At 44.2% G+C, this 13,202-nt stretch overlaps 1 protein-coding gene across 1 annotated transcript in view; it reads right to left on the bottom strand.

The window, feature by feature from the left end:
* The window catches only part of LOC145331470 (uncharacterized), a 128,635-nt gene that overhangs the window by 15,348 nt on the left and 100,085 nt on the right, over nt 1-13,202 (bottom strand). Inside the window, exons 28-31 of the mRNA XM_080176150.1 lie at nt 11,916-12,136; nt 1,271-1,337; nt 887-930; nt 241-320 (exon numbers count right to left, since the gene is read on the bottom strand). Coding sequence (XP_080032276.1) covers nt 241-320; nt 887-930; nt 1,271-1,337; nt 11,916-12,136 — 412 coding nt within the window. The remainder of the gene's footprint in view (nt 1-240; nt 321-886; nt 931-1,270; nt 1,338-11,915; nt 12,137-13,202) is intronic.

Consider the following 13,202-nt stretch of genomic DNA (forward strand, 5'->3'; position numbering starts at 1 on the left):
ATAATAAATAATATCATTCAAAAGCTCAAATTAAAAAGAGAAAGAGTTGAATGATTTAAGTCATAATTGTTCTTGTTAGTTTTATAAAAGAATAAAATAAGTAATGATGCTTTTTACAAAATTTTCACTTTTATACTCATCATTATTCCAAAAAGCATGTTTCTTTTTATAAGTAGAAAGTAAAATATTTTTTTCCCATTTAAATGCTACTTATTCAGACGAATGAAAATAATGTATTACCTAGTTTTCCACAAACATTTTCAGCATGGCTTTGAGACCAGCTAGCTCCACAAACTGTTTTCCATTCTACTCCATTTGATCTAAAATAAATATATTCTAAAGATCTTTTATATTTCGAACATTTTTAATTTAAAGATTTAAAAAAAATTAATTGGGTATTTCGGTTTCGTGGCATCGCCTCTTAAGGGGCGTTTCGTCGTATTTTTACAGCTTTTTATAGTTTATTTTATGTTAGGTTAGGCAAATGTTAATGATTGGCCCGCAGGGTTAGAGCTCCCCGCAATGGCTTTAAATAGGAGAAAAGCTACTGTGAAAATATGAAGAAACGCCCCTTAAGAGGCGATGCCACGAAACCGACACTACCCAATTCTAATTAATGTTTAGCTATTTATTTGAATTGTACAACCCAATCAAGATTGAATATAAGTATGAATTAGAAAACCTATCTATCAAGCTTTAGGTACTAGGATAATTTACGGTCAAATGTCCCTTATTTCCTGGGTAAACGATTTCATTCAGCTCACCACCATTATTATATCTCCCCTCCCTCGCATATATATTTCACCAAGTTTCATTTCATTTCCAAGAATTTCAAAAATATATATATTTTTGGTACTAGATTTTATAAAAAATGAATGCTATTTACCTTATTTCAAGTTGCTGGTTTTCTGCTATTCTTACACAATCAAGCTGAAATACAATACAAGTGAAATATAGAGTAGACTGGCGTATAGTGTTGAGTAGCGAAGCTACTCTACAATCTACTTCGTCTGTCCTTTTGAACGTCTTTAGGTCAGAAATGTTATTGGGCTGTCGGTCATAATACAAAAAACTTTATATACAAAGGTTTTGTGATTTTTAATTCAATGAAATATCCTCTTTTTAATAGTATCTCTTACTTTAGTCTATGACCACTGAACATCTGCTCTGTAACCCACTCAGTTTCTTTAGATCATCGATATTTTGTTGTGCTTTAATACTTGTTGATGTTGCCATCCCTTGTTTTTAAAAAATGAAAGACGACTTTTACCTCATCCTCTTGTTGTTGACAGTCTGATTGCCCGTTGCAAACTAATTCCTCAGAAAGACACAGGGATCTAAAAAAATGTAATAAATATTGTAAGTCTTTTTTTATTTATCCTTATATAAAAGTTACAAGATGTCTACCTGTGTGTCTGTCTGTCTGTAACGAGGGATCTATGTATCCACTGAACCGATATGGTTCTCCTTTAATAATTTAGTCTATGACTAAGGCAGCAAAAGCAAAGTTAAAAGAAATACGTTGTCATTTACTAAGTGAATTACAGAAAAGTCAGAAAGTAGCTTCGCTAGTAAAATTTTAAGTCTAGTTATGTCCCTAGTTATAAGTTTGCTTGAAAGGTTTCGCTTCTTATGGATAGTTTTATCCTAGTTGAAGTAGAGTTGATTAGGGAAAAGTTGGTTTTAATTTATAAATCCAATTACCAACCAACTTACTCTTTAATGTGAAGTTAATTTATTAAAACTTTATTAAACCAGAATTAATTATTTTTGGTAGCCAAGCTAACATTAGATTTTCATCTTTGTTTGAAAATTTTCCATTCCAATATATTTATAACTAGCGACTTGAGGGCCCCTAGAGGCATCTAGAGGCCCTTGAGGAGGAGGGAGCTGACCCCATTACTTTCAATTATAGTTTTAAAAAGAAAAGATTACATTTTTTTTTGGGGGGGGGGCGCATTATTTTCTAGGGACGATTTCTCTTGGGAGGTTGGTGGTACCCTTTCCTAAACTAATTAAAAACATTCCAAGGGCCCCTTAGAAGCTACCCTGTAAAGGAGAATCATATCGGTTCAGTGGTAAGAGAGAGCCTTCGGTACATACTGACAGACACACAGATAGAGATCCTGTTACTTTATCATAAGGATAAATTTGGTCTGTCAGGCTGGCGGTAAGGATATTTGATACATGAACCTTCTATGATAAAATATGTCTGATGCAATAATCTATTAAAGTTGTTGTCATATATGGATATTGCCTTCCTTGTTTGAATTCTGATTTGCAGAAAAAAAATTAACTTTCTAATAAAAATAAGATTCTTTCCAACGTAGGAAAAATTAAAGAAGTTTGGCATAAAGTTTTTCTGAAGAAATTTGCATTTTCCAGGGAGGGAGGGGATAATCATCAACAACCTCCCCCTTTTCCATAATCATTGCAAGATAACAAAAGCACAATTTCATCTATAATAATTGGGAGAATATTAATTAATTTCCCATTCCCCTATTCCTAAATCCATGTAAATTTCTAATTAGTATTCTATCTTATTCTTCTCTTCATACTTTTAACCAATTACTTGTAGAATTATCAAAAAGATATTTCCTTTTGTGCACTTATTATATTAATAATTTAGCCAAATAAAAAATTTATTGAGCTAGCCTAGTAGTTAGTTAAGGTTCCCTAAGTTTGACATATACATTTAAATTTATCTATATAGTGCTAAGGAAACCCCAAATCCAAGACTTGTATGAAAAAGAGAGGGGTAGGTTTCTGGTAGAATCCGTAAAGGTTATGTGTTATAAGGTAAAAACAGTAGTAGAACGATAAAAATTTATGTTAACTTTTAAAATTTTTTTTATCTATAGTTCTTTTCAATAAGAAATACACATATTTAGTGAATATTATCGTTCTAATACTATTTTTAAGCCTTAAAATACATACCTCTACGGATTCTACCAAAAACCTACCTCTCTCTTTAATGGGTTTTGTCCAAGTGTTTCTAAGGTAAATGAAAGAATATAAATGTCATAATGTTGACATAATATTGATAATATGAGGCATGTCAGAATTTGTCAGCTATATGACTACTTTTTATATGCCATATACATAAATTGTAAGCCGACAAACTACTCTACATTCTGTTTTCTGAGAATATTTTTCACTCTAATGGATTACCTCTATTATCCTAAATGAAAAAAATATACCAATGGAGCTTGTAGAAAAGAACAAAGTTGAAATCGTTTAATTAAAATAAAAATTATGTATTAACATATTACAAGCAAAAAAAGATGATTCTCACATACATTAATCTGAAAGAAATAGATACTTTCACTCAAAGCACCTTGTTGAGCACTGATGATACCCCAATCCTTATTTTTAAATAGATTTAAAATAATGGGGGAGGGGGGGAGGAGGGAATTTTTAAACTGCAACGGCCAACTGCAGGGACTAGAACATAACTTAAGAACAGATCGAAATACTAAGAAATTACACTAGAAATATTTTGAAATCCATTTTTTCCCTTTGAATTGGCTATTTTTTGTTATGATTTTTTGTCAACTAACATTTTTGTTATTTTTTATGTACTAAGTAAAATCAATATTCATAAATGTATTTATTGATATAAAAATTCCTTCTACTAAATAGAATTATTAAACAAAGCATTTATTTAACCGTTCCATTCTAATGAACTAAATTGTGAAAAATGAAAAGTTAATTTTCTCAAAGAATAAAGACGCACAAAACTTTTTTTTACCTTTGTCAGAAAAATTTCTAAAATTAAGGATTAGGAATCAATTGAGCGCAATTTGTGTTCTGTAAAACCTTAGCTTCTTTAACTTTTGTAATAAACAATTATTTATATTTTTTAAATCAAAATTAACAGAAGTTAGGTAGCTAGGCCAGGGATATAAAGGAAAAGATAATGGCCGATAAGACAATGACCTACCCAACGATAATACACAAAGTGAACCCATATATACATTACAATTAGTGGTTAAAACGTTTGTACACTCAACTTAATTAACCGTCCGATCAAAATTCGATTATAGTCCCTAAAGTTGTTAAACCAACGATTAAGAAAATTTTATTAAAAAACTTTGGGGACTAGTGTAATAAACAGCCCAATGTACCCGTCCTCCCTATAGCAAAGCAGTTCACCCATAAGTTATATGAATTAACTTTTATGGCAATGGCCAGTAAACTAATCCTCACTCAAAAGTAAATGATAAAATTTCTGACTTTGACAGCTGGTAAATTTGAGGGCAAAGCAAAGTTAAATATCAACTTAACATGCCTGCTTGTTTGTTTGTTGTCTGATTTATCTTATTTGTCTCTTCATATACATTGGAAATTTTTATCCTTGTTATTAATTTTCAAAAACCCAAAAGGAAGTCGCAAATTAATAATAATATTTAGTATTTTACTTTTTCATAATAATTTCCCATATTTTGTAGCTGTAATTAGGGGAAAATGTTAAATAAATCCTTAATAGTAAAAGAAACAAAACCATTGTTTGTTAAAATTAAAAAATTAAATACAAAAACATTTTAATAAACAACTTATTTAGAAAGTAGGAATTTAAAATTTGGAAACGGATATATTGTGGTAATACGACAACCAGACGGACAGGCAGTTTACAGAATTGCTACGCTGTGACTTATCATAACAAACCCTCTGCACTAATCTTATTATATCACCATTTATCTCATGACCGATGTTGACCCCGCTATCCAGCGGTCAAACTGGCCTGCCTAAATGTGGGGAGGGACTCAAACACGCAGCTATCACGCGCCCCTCACGCGATTATACAACCGGGAGGCGCTGCCTCCCCTTTTACCACAGCTGCCCCCACAGCCTGTCTACCGCCGGGAGCTAAGCCCTAGCGTCCCACACCCCCTTCAAACCTAACCATTGTTATAATCTGTTGTATATATATAGTAAACATTCATTGTAAATATTATTCAGTTAAATATATAATTTCTGTATGACTAAATCCTGCTAGTTTGTTTTGGTAGAATAATTCAAGGCTAAGGCTCGTTGAACTCGAACTCGCAACCCTGTGAGCTGAAACGTTCGGCTTACCACATCTTGGTGTCAGCGTGTTTCAATCGAGCCTTACAGAAATTAGCCTATTCTACCTCTGATTGGACCCTTTGGCAAGTAAGGGGACAATCAGCCGCCAACTGAGAAGCCAACTGACCCGTGAGACGGCCTTTTTAGGTCGAATTTCCATCATTTTGAACGCAATATGTGGGCCTCTGGCCTACGGCAAGCAGATTTAGCCTGCTAAAAGCGCCAGTTAAGACGCTTTTTCCGTACCGTGTAGGAGTAGCGCTAGGTGCGCAGCCACGGTAATCGGATAATTTAGCTCAGACGGCTACAGAACTGAGTCTAAATTGGCAAGTGTAGCTGGGACAAGCCCCAGGACACCCAGGCCAAACCTACGAGACAGACAGCTGGGTGCTGGTCTCCTTGAGAAGGCAATGTGTGGCTGCGAAGCTTCAGCACACAAGTAAGGCCTACCACTGCGACGGATAGCAGATTTTGAGCCACAGGCACGGCAGGACGGGACATTCCCTGCCGCTGCCTTCCAGGATTCGAACCCGAGGCGCTGTAGGATGGGCCATTCCCTGCCGCCATTTTCGGGATTCGAACCAGCGGCGCTGTAGGACGGGACATTCCCTACCGCCGTCACCCCTCTGAACCTTGCAGGACGGACATTCCCTGCTGCCAGTGCTTCCAGAATCACACCTAGAGCTCCTAGTGATAACAACACATAAGTGTGTACAAATGTCAACCAAGTGATAAAAAAGAAATATAAAATTGTTGACCCAGTGATAATTAATAAGCTCTAGTGATTCGAAGCTACAGTCTAAGCCACCATGGTAAGCGATACCACCATAGCTGCGGTTCGGCCACCACCGAAGTTTCTGCCAACCCCAGCCGAACGGGAGGCCCCCTTGTCTCAAGGGCAGGACCTCCACTTCCCCTGCCATATCAGGGTGAGGTTTCCTACTCCTGACCCTGCCCAGCATGTACAGGTTGATGCCATGATCGATTCTGGCAACCGTGTACCAGGGTCTGCTGTAATTTCTGAACACCTCATGCACGCAATGGGCGTGCAACGCATGTTGATTCCGGACAACACCCAAATCCTGACTGCTAACGAGGAAGGCCAGCCCCTCCAGGTAATAGGAAAATTGAAAGAATTATATATGGCAGTCTCACACACCCTTATACTCCATCTGTACCACGTGACTGTGGTTCGGAATCTCTCCCACCCTCTGAACCTAGGAGGGTATTTTCTCAAGGAGTTCGGAACTAGGCTCTGTTTCGACATGCAACCACCTTGCTTGTGGGTGCGTGGGGAGTTTATCCCACTCCGTGGCGTCCCCATTGACCGGGAGAAAGCCGAGAGAGAGTTGAGTTACGAGGGGCCTCTGCCAGGCCCACTGCCAGAGTAGCCACGTGTGGTCGAGAAAGGCACGCACTGGGTGGACACTGCGCTCAACGCCCAAAGGGGGACCAACCTGCTAGCCATGGGGTTGCCCCCAGTGCCCAAGGTGCCGCTGGAGAACCTGCCAACAACGTTCCCTGAGATTGCCAGCCCTCCAGAACCAATCTTCTCCGCCGACACCTTTATCAACGGCCAGCCGTGTCCACCTGGCCCCCTCTACCTGGGACCCCCAGCCAGTCAGCCAGCCAAGTCCGAGTCCAGACCCGTCAAGTCGCGGTCTGATGCACCCGGAGCCACACTCAACTCCCAGGAATCAGCCTCTCCTAGCGCCGAGCCCATCAAGTCGCGGCCGGACGCCCACGGAGCCCAGGCTGGTCCCAGCGCCCCGGCCTCTCCCAGCACCGAGCCCGTCAAATCGTGGCCGGACGCCCTCGGAGCCACACCTGGCTCCGACACGTCAGCCCCTCCCGAGGCCGAGCCCGTCAAGTCGCGGCCGGTGGGTCCCGGAGCCGAAGCTGACCCCGCACCAGCCACGTATAGGCTAAGCGCTGTCACTCCAACTGACGGCCAGCCACCCCAACTCCGCACGGCCAAGCGGGTGGTCTTGCCTGGCCGCGGTGTCATGGCTGTCCCTGTTGAATTAGTAGGACACCGCACCAAGGATGCCATCCAACTAGCTGCCCCAGAACAGAGGTTTGGGGAGGATCTTGTCATCCCAGAAGGCCTGTATGCCCACAGGCCTGGCTCCACCAGTGTGTTTCGAGTGCTGGTGGTAAATGAAGGGGAGACGCCCCTCCTGCTGGACGCTGGCCTCCCAGTGGCTGGGGAGCTAGTCAAGCCTGACATTTTAGAGGTTTCTGATAAGCCTCCCCCGCGTCTCCACTCGTTCCAAGAGCCTGTTGAGCCCCCAGATATGCAGGAGTTGTGGGAGGCCCTTGAGATGGAAGACAACGAGTTCCTGCGCAAGGACCCCTTGCTCAAGAAGGAGGTTTGGACCCTGTTATCAGAATACAGGGACGTCTTCTCCAATTCTACCCCCGGCTGCACGGACGTAGTCGAGCTGCAGCTGCGCCTCAAGCCAGGGACCCAGCTGATCCGCCAGAGATTTAGGGATCTGAACCCGCGGCAGGAGGCTGAGCTGGAGAAACAACTGGACACCTGGCTACAAGAGGGAGTCATAGAGCCGTCAGACTCCGCCTGGAGCAGCCCCCTGGTGCCCATCAAGAAGAAGGACGGGAGCACTCGCTGGGCCGTCGACTACAGAGCCCTCAACAAGTGCCTGGAACTGGATAGCTACCCTCTGCCCAGGATCCAGCAGTTGGTAGAACGAGCTGGAGGACACCGCGTCTACAGTGCCCTAGACGCGGTGGCCGCGTACTACACCATCCGTGTGTCTGAGGACAGCCGGCCCTGCACCGCCTTCACCACCCCCAGGGGCTTGTATCAATGGAAAAGGATGCCCTTTGGCCTGGCTACGGCACCGTCTGTCTATTCCAGATTTATTGCAGGGGTCCTAAATCCACTAGGCACAGCCAACCTCCAGTCATACCTTGACGACGTCCTGACCTTCCACCAGGATACCTGGGCCCACCTGGCTAGGCTCCGGGAGGTCTTGGAAGCCCACCGCAGGGGAGGAATCCGCCTCAAGCCAGCTAAGACCAAGCTGTTCCGAGCCAAGGTGGATTATCTGGAGCACACCCTCAGCCGTGAGGGGATAGCCATGCAAGAGGATTATATTGACCGTATCCTGGACTGGCCGGCCCCCAGCACCCCCAAGGATTTGCTGGCGCTTCTGGGGTTCTTTGGATACTACCGCCTGTTCATCCCAGAGTATGCCGACCTCACCTACGAGATGAATCGGCAGAAGACGGCCAAGACCCTAGCCTGGACGCCTGAGATGGAAGCCCAGCTGCTACAGCTCAAGGACAAGTTCCGTCAAGCCCCCATCCGAGCGCCGCCCAGGTTTGACTTGCCGGCGGTATTCCAGCTCACCACCGACTTCAGCAGCCGCGCCATCTCTGCCGTTCTGAGTCAATGCCAGGACGGCAAGGAGAGGCTGATTGCCGCCGTGGGGCGCAAGACAACCGACCCCGAGACTCGCTACCCGTCCTGGAAGGGAGAGATGGCCGCCATTATGTATGGAATCCGGAAATTTCACGGCATCTTGTCCTACCGCAGCTTCCAGATCAACACTGATTCCTCAGCCTTGCTGCAGATGAAGTCGCTGAACACATCCACAGGGATGGTGGCCCGCTGGCAGGAGGAGCTAGCGGCCTTAGATTTCACTGTCTGCCACCGTCCTGGCACCCAGAACACCAATGCCGACGCCCTCAGCCGCCGGGAGGACGCCAACATGCCAACAGCTACTGCCGAAGAATTAGCAGAGCAGGCTGAGTATATCCACAACCTCTGCCAGCTAGGGGAGTCCGCAGCTAGCCGGCCCCCTGCCGCACGACTGGACCCAGCTAGAGTATTAGAAGCCCAGACACAGGACCCTCTCCTGCTCCGTGTCCGTCAGTGGGTGGCTGATGGCAGAGCCCCAACTAAGGCTGAGCTGCGCGGCAAGGAACGAGACGAGCAGCAGTACGCCAGCCGCTTCCCAGCCCTGGGACTGGACGAGCATGGCTGCCTCACCACCACTGACCAGACCCTGACAGGGGAAAGAACAAGATACCTGCTGCCTTCGGCCCTCCAGCAGGACGCGTTCTTTTTAGCCCATGGGACCCCCATGGCCGGGCACTTTGGAATGGACGCTACTATCGCCCGCATCGCCATGCACTTCTGGTGGCCCAACCTGTCCCGTGAAGTCCGCCTGATGGTTCAGACTTGTCCTGAGTGTGTCCAGAAGGTTACCAAGGAAAGGTTGAAGCAAGGGATACACGTGCCCTCCCGCCAGGGGTATCCACAGCAAGTCCTGTTTATTGACCTGGTGGGGCCACTGCCAGAGACCCCAGCCGGGAACCGCTATATCCTCACCTGTCAAGACGGGTTCAGCCGGTTTGTCAGCCTCTACGCCATCCCCAACAAGCGCACCCTCACGGTGGCTGAAGCCCTGCTGCACCGCCACCTGGCCACGTTCGGATGCCCCCTGAAGATCCACTCCGACAACGGGATGGAGTTCACCGGCCAGGTATTCCAGGAGCTGGCCTCCAAGCTTGAGATTGGCCTGACACATCCACCACCCTACAACCCGCAGTCCAACCGAGTGGAAAGGTTCCATCGGACGCTCAATACAGGCATGCGTCTGTTCTTAGACAGAGACGACAACAACTGGGAGCCACACTTGCCTGCCATTGCCTTCGCCTACAACACCAAGGCCTGCAGATCCACCGGCGTGACCCCGTTCCTGGCCTACTTTGGGAGAGAGGCCAAACTTCCGGTGGACATGGTGCTCCGGCTGCCAGACACAGAATATGCCTCGGTTCCAGCCAACGTCCAAGCTCTCCTGCAACGCTACCATGCAGTGTATGACGCCATCCAGCAGAAAGAGGAGGGAGCCATCCGGAGGAGCGCGGCAGCCTACGAAGGCACGGCCAAGTACGAGGTTGGAGACTTGGTCTGGTACCTGGCCCCCCGCCTGGTGCCAGGGAAGGCAGCCAAGATTACCAAGAGATGGACTGGCCCCTGGAAGGTAGTGAGGCAAGCTACAGAAGTCCATTATGTCATCAAACCTGCCTCTCCAATCGCCAGGATCTCGGAAGTTACCGCGCATGTAGGCCGACTGCGCAAATACACTGGAGATGTGACTGCCCACCAGATTCCAACAGACATTCAAGGCGACCTGGACGGCGACGAGGATGCCACCGAGCTGCCGGTCGGAGCTGCGGCGCCCCCAGCGAGTGACCCAGGACAGTTCCCAGTGTACCAGCCGACCGCAGCCGCCCCACAGCCTAGCGGCCAGGACCGTGACCCAGTAGAAGAGAACCTGCAGGAGCAACCCAACGAACCACCGCCGCCGCCGCCAGCTCCAGAGCCACCCAGAGATGCCATCTGGAATCCTGATACGGACATGGAGAACCTGCCGGCCAGCAGCGAGCCTGTAGGAGGAGAAGCAATGGAAGAGGCAGCCCCAGAGGACGAAGCTGAAGCCATGTGCCCCCTGTTGATGACAGCCATCCCCATCCGGGTAGGAGCTAGGAGGCCAAGCAACCTGGATCAAGCAGGCGCCCCCATGGAATTTTATGCGCCTTCCTCCATCGTCATTCCCCCCTTGGGAACCACCAGAGTTAGCCTAGGCCTCCATGTCCAGCTACCCGCTGAGGCAGAGCTAGTCCTGCAGACGAGGCAAAATTTCCAGCGGCGGGGCTTGGCCGTCGCCAACCCACGCCTGGAAGCCAACCAGGAGTTGACAATGCTGATATCCAACCACAGCCAGACAGAGCAACGAGTGTCCCGTGGAGCCTGTGTAGCCCGAGCTGTCCTCCACCGAGCTGTGCCCCAGGAAGAGCCTGTCCTGCGCAGACATAGGTTGTCGTATCCCCAGGTTCAAGGCCTGGTGGCTCGAGAGCCCCGCAACCCTTGAAGGGGAGGTTGTGGTAATACGACAACCAGACGGACAGGCAGTTTACAGAATTGCTACGCTGTGACTTATCATAACAAACCCTCTGCACTAATCTTATTATATCACCATTTATCTCATGACCGATGTTGACCCCGCTATCCAGCGGTCAAACTGGCCTGCCTAAATGTGGGGAGGGACTCAAACACGCAGCTATCACGCGCCCCTCACGCGATTATACAACCGGGAGGCGCTGCCTCCCCTTTTACCACAGCTGCCCCCACAGCCTGTCTACCGCCGGGAGCTAAGCCCTAGCGTCCCACACCCCCTTCAAACCTAACCATTGTTATAATCTGTTGTATATATATAGTAAACATTCATTGTAAATATTATTCAGTTAAATATATAATTTCTGTATGACTAAATCCTGCTAGTTTGTTTTGGTAGAATAATTCAAGGCTAAGGCTCGTTGAACTCGAACTCGCAACCCTGTGAGCTGAAACGTTCGGCTTACCACAATATGATACAATATTTTTCATATTCAATATTAAATCTGAGTTAAGTAGACACTCAATTAAATTGTATGAGGGGAACCATCACAAGAAATTTACATTTGTCAGCCGATTGAATCGCATTTGAAACATATAAAGCATAAGTTTAAATAAGAATAAAAAGACAGACACATAACCAAAGCAATAAAGTATTAACCTTAATCCTAGGATATAACGTTGTTAAGTTTTTTTTATATTATCTGTTAAGATTTCCCTAACCAATGAATTGATTACATTGGTCCTACAGGGGTGGTTTAAGGCCACTTTATTTCTAAATTTAAGTCTTGAGATGATTTTGTGATTTTTTATGTACCATTACCTTTTAATCAAAACAGGACCTAGTTGGTAGTGAAACAGCTACTAGTTAGTAGTTAAGCTGTATAGTATTTAAAAATTGTCAAAATTGACTTACCCACACTTAAATTGAGAACATTCTTCTGTCGATTCTGATGTATTTTCAATATTATCAATTGTAGTATCAGCTTTAGCAGTTGAAGAAGGAGCACTTGATTGTTCGGCAGTTGTTTCATCAATAGATTTTTCAGTGGAATCATTTACAGTAACAGTGGTGTCGTCTTCAGTACAGTTTTGTTCATCTTCACCGTTTACACAATCAGATATGTTGTCACAAATCTTTAAAAAAACAATAAAAAAGTTATAAATTAGATCTAAATATTTGAATCTAGTTCACGGTAAAATGTTCCGATGGCAACTATTAAAAAATCTGTGAACTTTAAAGACTGCTAGCTGCTAAACGGCTGAATCTAAATGGCATGTTCGCACACCGTGTTTAGCGGCATCAGGATTAATCTGGAATAGCACAGTCTTTTTCGCGCATTTATGTGCACTGCGAGATAATTTTACATTATTAAGTAATGAATATTTCATATTATTTTAGCCTTTCTTTTGTCGGTTAAAATTTTATGCGACCATGATCTATTCGTTCCACCGTTTGGCCGTTAGCAGAGTTTTAAGTTCATAAAATTACATTTTACCGTTAACTGAACTTGGTCCAAATATTAAAATGTGTTCTATGATTATGTAGTATATGGATAACTGATTAATGAATTACAAAATTGTCAAAATCCTTTTCTTACAAATGAATATTAATCATAAAACCGCTAACCACTATAAGTAAAATAATTTTATTCATTGTCTAAAACATTTAATGTTTTATATAAAATTGATATATTTTGCATAACTAGATCGATTGTGTGTATATGTGTATCGTAGCAACAAAAAACAATTTTTTTACAAAAAGAGTAAAGACGCTAAAATAGTTTACATGGAATAAAACATTAAACTGTATAAAGATTTCCTTTAAAATGTAAGATATAATAAAGTTTGTTTAAGCAATATTACACAGTCAATATCATTATAAGTGAATGTGTTTGTTTACTGGTCTATGCAGATAGGAGAGTGTGGGACAAAGCGGTAATGTGCATAGAAAAAGAAACACTTTTAGTTATGATCAGGCTATGAAGACTATAGTGGCATTGTGTTTAGTACGAACGGACAGGCAGACCATAGAGTAGCCGCTCTTCCAAAAATGCACAATAAATAAATAAATGCCTTGTGCAAAACAAGATTCGGAAGCAAAATTTAAATAAAATGTTGTAACAAAACAACAAAATTATATTAATCGTTTTAGCATTATATACGAAAAGTTTTTGGATCCTTGAGATCGTTGGACCTTTCG

Source organism: Acartia tonsa, chromosome 11 (genome assembly GCF_053477335.1).
Source record: "Acartia tonsa isolate MP-2025a chromosome 11, ASM5347733v1, whole genome shotgun sequence".
Classification (NCBI taxonomy): Eukaryota; Metazoa; Arthropoda; class Copepoda; order Calanoida; family Acartiidae; genus Acartia; species Acartia tonsa.